Source organism: Bufo bufo, chromosome 7, assembly GCF_905171765.1.
Source record: "Bufo bufo chromosome 7, aBufBuf1.1, whole genome shotgun sequence".
NCBI classification, from domain to species: Eukaryota; Metazoa; Chordata; class Amphibia; order Anura; family Bufonidae; genus Bufo; species Bufo bufo.
The window spans coordinates 150023611-150036055 of record NC_053395.1 but is presented as its reverse complement, the minus strand read 5'-3'; the positions used below and the strand labels follow the sequence as shown (position 1 = coordinate 150036055).

The window sequence follows — 12445 nt, the reverse complement described above, 5'->3', positions numbered from 1 at the left end:
CTGATTTGCCACATGGTGCAATGGTAAGTTATTAACATTAGAATAAGTCGTTTTGATAAATGGGGAAAGTGATGTAACAGAGATATCTGTTAGGCGAGATACGTTTATATTGGTGGCGCCACCGCTTTAATGCATTAGGGTAGCATTCTCTACCATTGTCAGTGGTAACTTTATACTCTACACGCAATAATTGAAGTTCATGGTTCTTGCCATCTTCCCTTTTAAGGTTTTGATCATCACAATTCATTCACGGAGAAAAACAAAGAAGCAATAATAATATGATGTGCTGCCAACCACAACATGTAACTGTCCAAGCTGCTCGAGGTGTATAGACTTACAGCCTAATTTGTCTCTACATGTAGGAAAAAGGCAGAATTCCAACATGTTGCCCTGAGAAACTTGTAGGCTCAGATGGGTTAAGAGGAACCCACCTAATCCAGCAAAGCACAAAGGCTTGCAGCTTAGAAAAATGCAAATGTAACAGTGAAACGATGTGCCAAAAACTATCCGTGAGAGGTTACATGAGCATCCTCACACAGGGCAACCCTGTATATGAGCTTAGTATTTCACAAAAAACAACGGGAGCTTTACAACTTTACAATCTGACAAAGTCACAGAATAAAGTGGTCTAAAAGGCAAAAGATGCTCAAAATCACTAATGTTGTAGCGCATTTCTACCCGGGGGAGCAAATCCTGCCCATGTGATCCATTGCTAACTGCAATCCCCAGCAAAAAATGCATACAATGGAGGATGCCGGTAGCAGACCACATGTACCACTAAAACATTCTACACAGGTCTTAAAAGCAGAAAATGCTCAAAACCCTATATGCTGTAGCGCATTACTGACTGGGGGAGCAAATCCTGAACATGTTATCCGTTGCTGCCAACAGCAATCCCCAGCAAAAATTGCATACAATGGAGGATGCCCGCCATGGACCACATGTAAGACAAATGTGCGGATGAGGCTTATAAGAAACAGTAAATCACTGGGTTTAGCCATATATTGTCAATTGCATTTACCATTGTAGTGCACTATTTTCAGTGATTTTTTGCAACTTTACAATCTGGCATTTTGTATCATTAGACAAACCAGACTTATTGATCACCAGGGGTTCTTTTTTCAGATGTCATCATAGGGAATGCACAGGGGTCAAGCTCATCAAGTCTGCACTAGAGACACAAGATTTCAGAAGCCCCTAACCAGCACTTGCATATTTATCATAGACAAAGGGGGTCATTTCTTAACCTGAAATACACCTATATTAGTAGGAAGCTGGCTTACATTGAGAAATGGTGATGCATGCACCGAAGTTATGTAGAGGTCGGCTCCTCTACATAACTTCAGCGATCCATTGCCAGCGCAGGGGCTTTATTAAGACCGGCGTCAAACGGTGGTCTTAATAAATGACCCCCAGAATTTTTACAGTAACAAATGTGTGATCTGGTGAGCGAAGTGGAAACAGACACAGGCCATTTGCAAGTTGTGCCCTTTATGATGAGATTGCCAGCTGCAGAGAGCTTAGCGATCAGGTACCACCAGATAGAACCAGTAGATCCAAAGTGGATTCATTATTAACAAATATTTTAAACAGTTGTCTACCAGGGCAATTTTTTTTAGCAAAGAGTTCAGAGAAGTTAAAAAAAATAATAATTTAAATAAAAAATGAAAATGTGTATCGATTCTTAAACCACACATTTTCCAGAAGATCTTGCTGCACTGGTCAACCCATTTAATAGTCAATAAAATGTAGTCTTTATTAGTATTTTGTGAGCAAATATAAATGAACTGAAAAATGAACATACATGGAATGTTTGTGATTATGCAACTGAACGCTGGAATATAAAGAGGCAGGATAATTTAAAATAATGATGAATTTGGTGTCAGAGAAGGAAGAGGCTATGTTCACACAGCAAAATCCACAGCAAAAATATCTGCAGCAGATTACTAGCTGAAAACAGGTTCTTCCATTACGTCCCACCAGCAGCACAGATGGGGTCAACTTCCAGAGACCTTAGAGGAGATGATGACCCTTGTTGTCCGACTTGACCGACTGGTTAGAGAGAGACGACAGGAACAACAGTTCTCTTCCCAGATGGTGGTCCAGCCAGATGCCTATCCCAGAGACAATGCTGAGGTCTCCACCGAGGAACCCATGCAGGTTGGCATGACCCGAGGGAATCTTCGTGGAGAATGCTTTTACTGTGGAGATTCTGACCATTGGATCAACCAGTGTCCTAAGAAGGTCCTCTCTGTCAAGTCTCCTAAGGCAAGGCAACCTAAAGAGCAGGTACACCCTGAATTTTCTAAATATAAGCTTTTGGTACCCATTACGATTTCTCTGAGAGTAGATAAATGGCCGGGTAAGGCCTTTATTGATTCTGGCTCAGCGGCTAGCTTTATTGACTCTGAGTATGCTGTAAGATTGGGTATTCCTATGTTTGCCTTACCAACTCCTATCCATGTCATGGCTATTGATGCTACTCCTCTTATTGGTGGTACGGTGAGCTCATGTACCTCGGAGATTTCTCTAACCGTGGGTGTGTGCCACTCAGAGAGATGTTCCCTTTTTGTCCTGGAGAACCTACCGGCTGAGGTGGTACTAGAGTTGCCTTGGCTCCGACTACATAACCCCACTACAGATTGGTCCAATGGGGAGTTGGTGAGATGGGGGCCTAAGTGTGACTCGTGCTTGTCCGTGGTACAGGCTGGGGTCTCAGTAAAGTCTGATACTTTACCCACTGTTGTTAGGGAATATTCTGATGTATTCTCATCACCAACCCCGGAGGTTCTACCCCCCCATAGACCTTATGATTGTACCATAGAGCTAGTAGAGGGGGCCAAGTTTCCTAAGGGGCGAATTTATAATCTTTCTAAGCCCGAACGCAAGGCCATGGAAGATTATATTAAGGAGAGCCTTGGTAAAGGGCATATTAGACCTTCTGTCTCTCCTATGGGGGCAGGGTTTTTCTTCGTTAAGAAAAAAGATGGTGGTCTTAGGCCATGTATCGATTACCGGAGATTAAATAAAATCACTGTCCAGAATAGATACTCCCTCCCATTGATTCCGGATTTATTTAACCAGGTTCTGGGGGCAACCTGGTTTTCCAAAATTGCACTGGAAGGGGTATGGACGTGAAGAGAGATCTTGGGTACCTGCCAGAGAGGTTCATGCTCCTAGACTTGTTTGAAAATTTCATTTAGAACACCCTGAAAGGCCATCGCCTGAAGTCTTGGGTCCAGTGGCCCCTCGTAAAAGGGGGGGTACTGTAACGGGGTTCCGAAGGTGCACTCGGTCTCCCATTAGCCGCAGACCTGCTGCTTAGCTTCGGGAGCGAGGATCTGTGTTTGACCTCGTTCCCAGGGCGGATTTACTAGCTGGGTGGCTCCCTGCTCCTAAGTCTGCCTTGAGCGCCGAGCTGATCACTCGGTGCTCGACTGGTTGGTCTGTCGGTCATGTGACGCTGGCCACGTCACATGACCCTCACTCCCCACTATAAATACAGGCAGCCTGCTGGCCACAGGTTGCCTGTTAATTTAGGTTCCACCTGTGATTTTGTCTTTCCTGGCGTATTTACCTCCTGCTGAATTCCTGACCATCCTCTGCCTGCTCCTTGTGTACTTTGCTGCTCTCCTGGTATTCTGACCCCGGCCTCCTCCTGACGATCCTCTGCTGACTCCTTTGGTACTTCACGTCTCTCCTGGTATTTATGACCCCGGCTTCTCCTGACAATTCTCTGCTTGCTCCATTTGTACTTTGTAGCTTTCTGGTATTGACTCGGTCCGTTCACGTTCTGTTGTTTGTCTGTCTGTCATCCCTGCACTTATTCCAAGCTAGGGATTGCCGTCCAGTTGTCCCCTGTCATTAGGACTCGCGAGGCAAGTAGGCAGGGCCAGGGGTAAGGGTGGAGCGCAGTGGTCACTTCCCTCCCCCCTGTGTGTGTGTGTACGCGACCGTTACACCATTAGTACCTGGTACTTCTGCTATTGTTCGCATTGCGGTTTTTTTTCTGCTGCGCTACTTCGGTGAACCTCAGCTATGCCCTTTCTCCTGATGGTTGTCAAATTGTCAGAATTATTAATTCTTTTTTCTTTGCAGCGATGGCTTCACCTAAGGACCCGGAGACCCGCAAATCGGTCTCAAAGAGGAAGCATCTGGCCTGCTTTGACTGCAGTGCGCTGCTGGATGACAATTGTCCCTTTTCGAGGTGCGAGGCTTGCCGTAGATCCCAGTCGGCCACGGAACCCACCATGCAAGAAATGTACCAGTGGGTCAAGGGATATGTGGATGAATCCATCAAAGGTGTGGTTAACCTGCTGGACGAGAGGCTTCCTGCCGCTACTCAAGCTCCCATGGATACCGCCTGTGGAGAGACCCGCCGCAATTTCTTTGGTCTCCTCCTCTTCGGATGAAGAGGAGTTAACATCATGCTTTTTTCCACCAGAGAAAACTCTGAAATTTTTAAAGTCCATCAGGTCGGGGGACCATGATGTTGACACCAGGGAGTCCTCCGATCCCACCGGTCGGGCACAGCGTGTCTTCAAGGCGGATGAGACCCCTCTTTCCGTTATGCGGATGGAATGGAAAAAACCTGAGTAAGATCCAGTCCTGACTAAGAAATTCAGGACCATGTTTCCCATGGCAAACTCCTTGGTGGAATCGTGGGGTTCCATTCCCAAGGTGGACATGGCTATCGCCAAACTGTCCAGACGCACTCTGGTAACAGCAGACGATGGGTCTATTCTGCAAGACCCTCTTGATAGGAGGGCAGAGTGCACGTTAAGAAGAGGCTACTCGGCCGCTGCAGCCTCTGCTTCGACCGCTATCGCGGCTACGGAAGTTTCATCCTTCCTCCGTTCCCGCCTAAATGAAATCCAGAAGGATGTGGACCAGAGGGTGTCCCGAGACGACATCCTGGCCGCATTTAAGACCATCAATCTGGCAACGGACTTTCTGTGCGACACGGCACAGTTACAGCTAAAATTGGCAGCCAAGTCCATGGCCCTGGTCTCTGCAGCCCGCAGGCCCTTATGGCTCAAACCATGGGCCGCGGATAATGCATCAAAATATATTTTGTGCGGTCTCCCCTTTGAGCCTGACCGCTTGTTCGGCTTACAATTGGACAAGATCAGCGAGGATCTCTCCTATAAGAAGGGGAAAAGTCTTCCCCAGCAGCCCTTTCGGGGATGGGGCAGACAAGAGCGCGGCGGTAGATCCGGCCAACAAGCGCAAAATAGATCACGTAGAGACTGGGGGGTGCTGCGCAAAAATATTCGAAGCGCCCTCGCAGAGGAGCTAAGGAGGCTAAGCCCTCCTGACTATGGGCCTCTCGCAGGCTCTTGGTTAACCCCCGCTACTCCTGTCATCCTTCCGGAAGATTTTCCTATTCCTTATCCCCTTGTGACTGTCGGGAGCGTCTCGCCCAGTTCAAGGATGTCTGGGCTCTTGGGTCCTAGAGGTAATTTCCGAGGGCTACTTAATAAACCTCAAGTCGCCTCCTCCGGACAGATTTGTCATCAACCAGGCTTAGCGATCTATTCTCCGGGTTTTTCTAGTTCCCAAGAAATCTGGAGACCTCCGGATGATTATTGATTTGAGATTTTTCAATCGATTTATAAGGTCAGTGATCCACGTTCTCAACCCCGGAGACCTGATGACTACCCTGGACCTCAAGGATGCCTATGTTCACATCCCCATCCATCCTGCCTCCCAGAGGTATCTCAGGGTCGCGGTCCAGGTCTCGGGGGTCCTCAGGCACTTTCAATTTGTTGCATTACCCTTCGGGATTTCCTCTGCTCCTATCACCTTCACCAAGGTGGTGGTTTCGGTGGTTGCAGCTCTGAGACGTCAAGGGCTGACCGTAATTCCTTACCTGGACGATTGGCTCCTAAAAGCCTCCTCGGTTCCAGTTCTTACCCACCATCTTCATGTGGCTATCTCTTTTCTGCTCCGCCTAGAGTGGATCATCAACTGGCAGAAGTCGAACGTGAGCCCGTCGACTTCAGTAACCTATCTAGGCTTCATAGTAGACTCCGTTGGGATGTCCCTCCAGTTGACTCCAGAAAGAAGAACTCGGATTCTGGACCTGATGTCTGAGTCGCGGTCTGCCGACAATGGAATGGTCCCTGCATCCGGAGATATTCAGGAAGATAATCCTCAGGTGGGGTTTGCCAGAGGTAGATCTCATGGCAACGAGGTTCAATGCCAAGGTGGAGAGGTTCTGCTCCCTTTACAGGGAGGACAACCCCCTGGCGATAGATGCTCTGTCGATACCGTGGAGGTTCAGGCTGGCTTACATCTTCCCTCCCTTTTCCATGATACCGAGGGTATTGATGAAAATTCGTCAGGATCAGGCCTCGGTAATAGCCATCATACCGTTTTGGCCCAAGAGATCCTGGTTTACCCAGCTCATTCAGATGAGTTGGGGACATTATTGGAGGCTCTCCCCACGGCAGACTCTGGTGTCATGGGACACTCACCTCTGCCCAGATCTGCACAGGTTCAACCCGACAGCCTGGAGGTTGATCAGTCCCTTCCCAGAATAGAAGGGCTTTCAGAGTCGGTCCTGAGAACGTTGTCACATTCAAGAGCAGAATCTTACTGGCGGTAACCTCGGCCAAGAGAATCTCAAAGCTTCAAGCCTTCTCGGCCTCAGAACCCTATACCATCTTTCTTCAAGACCGGGTTCTCCTGAGATTCCTTCCATATTTCAGGCCTAAGGTCCCTTCATTTCAGAACATTAATCAGGTGATTTCTTTGCCAGTTTTATTTTCTCCTTCTACCTCCTCCAAGGATCCTGTCAAGTATCCGTTGGATATCTCGAGATGCCCCCAGATCTATGTGGATAGATCCAAGGAGTTCAGGATAGATGAGAATCTCTTCATCCTGTTTGCTGGTAAGTCTAAAGGCTGCAAGGCGTCCATTAGTCGCTGGATTAAAGGGGTTCTGCACTTTCATTTAACTGATGATCTATCCGGGACCCCCGCCGATCAGCTGTTTGAGAAGGCAGCGGCGCTCCAGCAGCGCCGCGGCCTTCTCACTGTTTACCGCCGGGCCGCCGGCCCACTGACGTCACGACTAGTATCAACTAGCGTGGGCGCGGCTCAGCTCTGTTCACTTGAATGGAGCTTAGCTGCGCCCACGCTAGTTGATACTAGTCGTGACGTCAGTGGGCCGGCGGTAAACAGTGAGAAGGCTGTGGCGCTGCTGGAGCCGATCAGAAGCTGATGATCTATCCAGAGGATAGATCATCAGTTAAATGAAAGTGCAGAACCCATTTAAGGAGGCCATTAGAGAATCTTTTGTTTCTTAGGCTTTGGATCCTCCAGAGTTTGTGAAGGCCCATTCCACAAGGGACATCTCTACTTCCTTTGCTGAAAGAGGTCTCCTTCCTCTGGAGATGATTTGTAAAGCTGCCTCCTGGAGCTCTGAATCCACTATCATCTCCCACTACAGACTAGACGACAGGGTAGTTGAATTTTCCACCTTTGGGCAGGCTATCCTTAGCTCTGCCAGGCATGAGGGCCCTCCCTAGGGGTTCTTCTTGCTATCTCCCCATCTGTGCTGCTGGTAGGACGTAAGGGAATCGTTAATTTGTAACGATCATTTGTTTTCCCTTAGTCCTAACAGTAGCACACAAATTTCCCTCCCTAGTAAGTTATTCTTGCTATAGACACAGTGGGCTAGGGGGTGACCCCTCCTTTTGTAGGGGTGTAAAGCTTTGTTATTGGTTCTTGGGCTCATTAAAATTCCGCCGGTCCTACCAGTCCACGGGGGGTAGTTAACCCCATCTGTGCTGCTGTTAGGACTAAGGGAAAACAAATTATCGTTAGAAATCAGTCTGATTCTAAGTAGTAACATGCCACTTCTCAATTTAGCTGCGGAAAACAATGCAACCATATGGTTTTTCTGTTGCAGTCAATGAAAAGCGACTAATGGCCTTTTAATGGTGGATTTCATGGCGGAAATGGCCGTTTTTTGTGTTAAAATCCGATGCAGATTTTATTTGTGTGAACATAGCGTTAGTGTTAACTCCATTAAACCGCTTCTAAAACCACTAGCAATACAAAATCCTCTATCAATCCGCATCTAAGAAACAATGTAACTTCAGAAGCGGATCTCAATATGGTAGCAGAAAAAAACACCATCATGTGCACTTAGTGATAGTTTTTCCATTAAAGTCAATAAAAAGCGACTGATGGCGGATTTGATGGCGGAAAACAGTTGTGGCGGATTTTACCCATGTGAACATAGCCGTAGCCTTTCACATGATGCACAAATGTCCACACCAGACTATGAAAAGACCAAATTCACTGGAAAATACAATAATGCTGGGAGGAGTTTAAGGTGGCCCAATTTAATGACCATGCCACTGAAATGACATTATGACATTAAAAAAGCCAGAACTTTTGTTAAAAATAAAAACATTCTTATTCAGCAAAATGAATGGTAATAGGCTTGCAGCACAGCGTCCTAATTACCGTACATTTGCCAAGCATACAAAACTGACACATCTCAGTACTAATAAATCAGAAGAAATGAGGTTCTAAGCAGCTTCACAAAAATCCTGCTCTCCGGACTGTCTCATAATTGGCTTCAGCTCAGGCTGTGCAGAAATCAATTTTTTCACTTCTACAGACCTACATACGGTACATTGTTATTCAATGTCTACAACGACCCATGATAACAGGGACATAGATTTAAAGGGCAGTTACAAGGTACTTTACTGCTGAGCTGGATAATGCGTACAGTCTTATAATGACAATGGTCCTCTCTAGTAATCCTTGCACAATGATGGGGACAATAATGTACATTTCACACTGGAGAGCCATGTTTGTTACAATGTCCCAGCAAGAAAAGTAACACAAGGTTAGCCCTTATTTTCTGCAGATTTTTCTTACTTTGCTTTTTTAAATGGACATATGCTATTTGCCTTGTGCTAGCACTATACAGTAGCATATAGTATATTACTATTGCTCATGGTCACTAGGGTGAGTATTATCACTGGACCATAGTTTACTTTAAAACTTTTAACAGTACACCATAAAAACAATCAAATACAAAATACAACCAAACAGAGGCAGGTCCACAATACCTTAAAGGGGTATCCAACCCCTATAATGCCCCCCAAAACGGCCGGGCACCTCATACAGGTTATACTTAGCCCGCTCACCGGCATCCGCGTTGGTCCTGATGCCCCCACGGCCTCCACTGCATCCGGCGATGGGGGGGGGGGGGGGGGGTGGGTGTTGATGTTCAGCCATCAGCAGGCCGTGACAGGGACGAGCCTCCCAAGCATCGTGGGTGATGCTAGGGAAGCTCGTTCCCGTCGCGGCCTGCTAATGGCTACCCAAAACCCTTTCCCCCGTCGCTGGATGTTTTGATCTGCACGACAGGGAGATGCAGCGGCGGACATGCAGGAATCTGGAGAGACGTGGGTGTGGGGGAGCAGGTTAAGTATCGTCTATAGGAGAGGCCTGGGCATTTTGGGGTGCATTATGCGCCAGCGGGATCTTGGCCAGTACACTGGATGACGTAAGAGGCTTACAGGACGGGCCAAGTAACAGACTGAGGAGGGGTTATGTGAGAAGAAGGCAGAGCGTCCTTTGCACTTACAGCCCGAACGCCGCCCCTACGCACTTGCGAGCCCTTATTTACATATGAATAAAACTCTGTTTTTGCCACTGGTGAACATCCAAACAAAAAGACAAAGATACCATTTGACTGATCTATAGTTATGAGACCAGACTTAAACAAAAAAATGGAGCTCACAAGGTACCCATATAAAAAGTAATATTTTATTGAATTATTCTTCACATATAAAAGGATGTTGATATTAAAAAGGAAAAAGTGACAGAAAAGAACGCCATCCTGGTAGCACACACAATACAGGGAAATATAGTATGTATATAATTATGTAAATACATATTTAAACATGATGCAGCAGATATAGTAATCTATAATTGCATAAACAATCATTATACATAAATAAAGTATACTGGCAACCGGAGTATCAAAAGACAATCACATCTCATAATATTGACCAGAATATCTACAACATGCTGCATCAAAAGAATTCACCTAAGAGTGCATGCAAACCAGGATGGCGCTACCCCGAAGCGCGTTTCGGCATGCCCCGGACGAAGTCTGGTTTCATGTTTGGGAGCTTGTACCAGGTTATTTGTGTAGATGGCCCTTTACTTAGCCACATTACTTATTGGTGACACTATCTATCTATTTAAAGTCTTGGCATAGGGCCACGCATGGTCTCTTCTCTGTATTGATCTAGAATTATGCTACAGTGCTATGTAAGCGGTCTATAAGGGCAACTTGTGGTGACAGACTCCCTTTAAAGGGGTATTCCTATTTCAAACATTTATGGGATAGCCACAAGTTCTACCATAAATATCTGATAGATGCATCTCCAGTCTCTGGGACCCACAATAATTCTCTAGAACAGCCCTTCCGGTTTAAATGTGGCGGCTAGACGTGGTCAGAGCTATGGAAACAGTTTAGCGGGCTGTGCTGTTTCGGTAACCTGTGATATGTAGCTCACTGTACTATGCGGTTTCCATAACTCCAATTAACTTACTTGTATGACAGCTATCGAAACAGTGTAGTATAGTACAGCTAGCCCGGCTGTTTCCATAGTCCCGACCACCTTGGTCACTGCATCCTGCGATGGAAATACCCCTCTAAATAAGGATATTTTACGCAGGGCAATGTAGGTCTTGCACCATACTCATTCTCAGGCCTCTCTTACACGTCCCTGTCAGTGATGATATCTGTGACAACACAAACCAATTGTGACTAGAGTCTTCTCTTTTGTAAGTTTATTCCAGTCTACACATAAGACAAGGCAACGTTTCAGCTTATACCAAGCCTTTCTCAAGCCAGTTTAGAGCGGGGAAGAGCCTGACCGCTGGTGACCATGCAACTTATTTATAATTGGGACATTGGTGCTGTCATCAGACTTTTTTGGTATCTGAGACAACACAGTCAGTGTCTCATCTGTGAAAGGTCCATGTGTCTGTTTTTTGCCCTCTGTGTGTCCTCTACTGTATATTCTATGTGAATGGCCAAACTGAAAAAGGGATTTCTAGAGCATCTCCTACCAATGGTCAACGAAAAACCATTGGTCAGTGGTTTACAAGCACCAACAAGTTTCAATGAGTGGGTATGGTCCGCATCGCGAACCAAAGTAGTACATGTCGTTGTTTTCTGACGGACTCATGGTCAGTGGACAACCACTGATGTGTGAACAAACAAATTAAAATCAATGGATCCGTGTACTGTTCATGGAGAACATGGACAACATATGTACAACATATGTCCGCGGTGCATGAAAGAGGCCTTACAGACAATTACTGGACACAGCCATGGGCACAAAATGGCAGTGTATAATGAGAGTAAAGAGAATTCATATAAGTCAGGTCTGTACTAACCATTTCATAGGCGTTGAGCAGTTTCTTCTGAACGTCAGGTATTGTTCCCAGTGATTCCAAATAAGGGTAGTTGTCCTTCATGATTAGGTTCACAGAAGGTGTGTTGTCGCTATTCACAAGACGGGACGCCAGAGACAGCATGCACTGTTTGAGGCTGGAGCTGGTAGGAAGTCCACAGAGCTCCTTCAGGGACACCAGTGCATTCTAGTGCAGAGCAAATAAGAAACAAGGACAGACGTAAAACACACATACTACCAGAAAAATGTTTGTAGCAGACAAAAGCAATAGTCTTGTAAAATTAAAGGGTGAAGCATTAAAGGGGATGTATGAGATAATTAAAAGTCCCGGGCATGCCCCCGAATGCTGTAAAATGATGCCATACTTGCCTCTTTCTCTGGCTCTGTTCTCTCTAACGGCGGTTCAGACGACCTGATGAGGCTTGTTTTCAAATTGCAGTTTTAATATGGCAGTATACAGCACGTAAATACCGCTGAGGACAGTGACTGGCTGCAGCAGTCATGTGCTATACACCCACACGTCAACGCTGCAATCGGTAGGCAAACAGAAGCAGGTGGACTGGGTGCCCGAGCATTCGTAGGCATGTCCTTAGCATGTGTAAGTGGGGAAATTATTGTGGATAATCACTCTGAATTATGGAACTGCTGTTTAACCAATCCCAAAAAATGAAATTAATGCTTCACTTGAATAGAGCAGTGCACATGCTCAACTAATGCTCCATTTAATCACCTCCTCACATGTTTTATACCATAAGGGGGAATGGTGGGGGGGGGGGGGGGGGCATGGGATCCCTGTTTTCATGCCCGGTATGGGTTTCAGCAGTGGGTATAGGGGATAAATGCTAATTCTGGGTAAACCCCTTTAAGAAGAACCTGTCATCTCTTCTGACATGTCTGTTTTAGTAACTACTTGCATTCCCCATATAATAACATTACTGGGGCATCTATTCCTATAACTCTTTGTTGTGCCATTCATCTATTATT

General features: G+C 46.2%; 1 protein-coding gene across 1 annotated transcript in view; it reads right to left on the bottom strand.

The window, feature by feature from the left end:
* PLCL1 (phospholipase C like 1 (inactive)) overlaps window positions 1-12445 on the bottom strand; it is a 296787-nt gene that overhangs the window by 76808 nt on the left and 207534 nt on the right. Inside the window, exon 3 of the mRNA XM_040440692.1 lies at window positions 11445-11648. Coding sequence (XP_040296626.1) covers window positions 11445-11648 — 204 coding nt within the window. The remainder of the gene's footprint in view (window positions 1-11444; window positions 11649-12445) is intronic.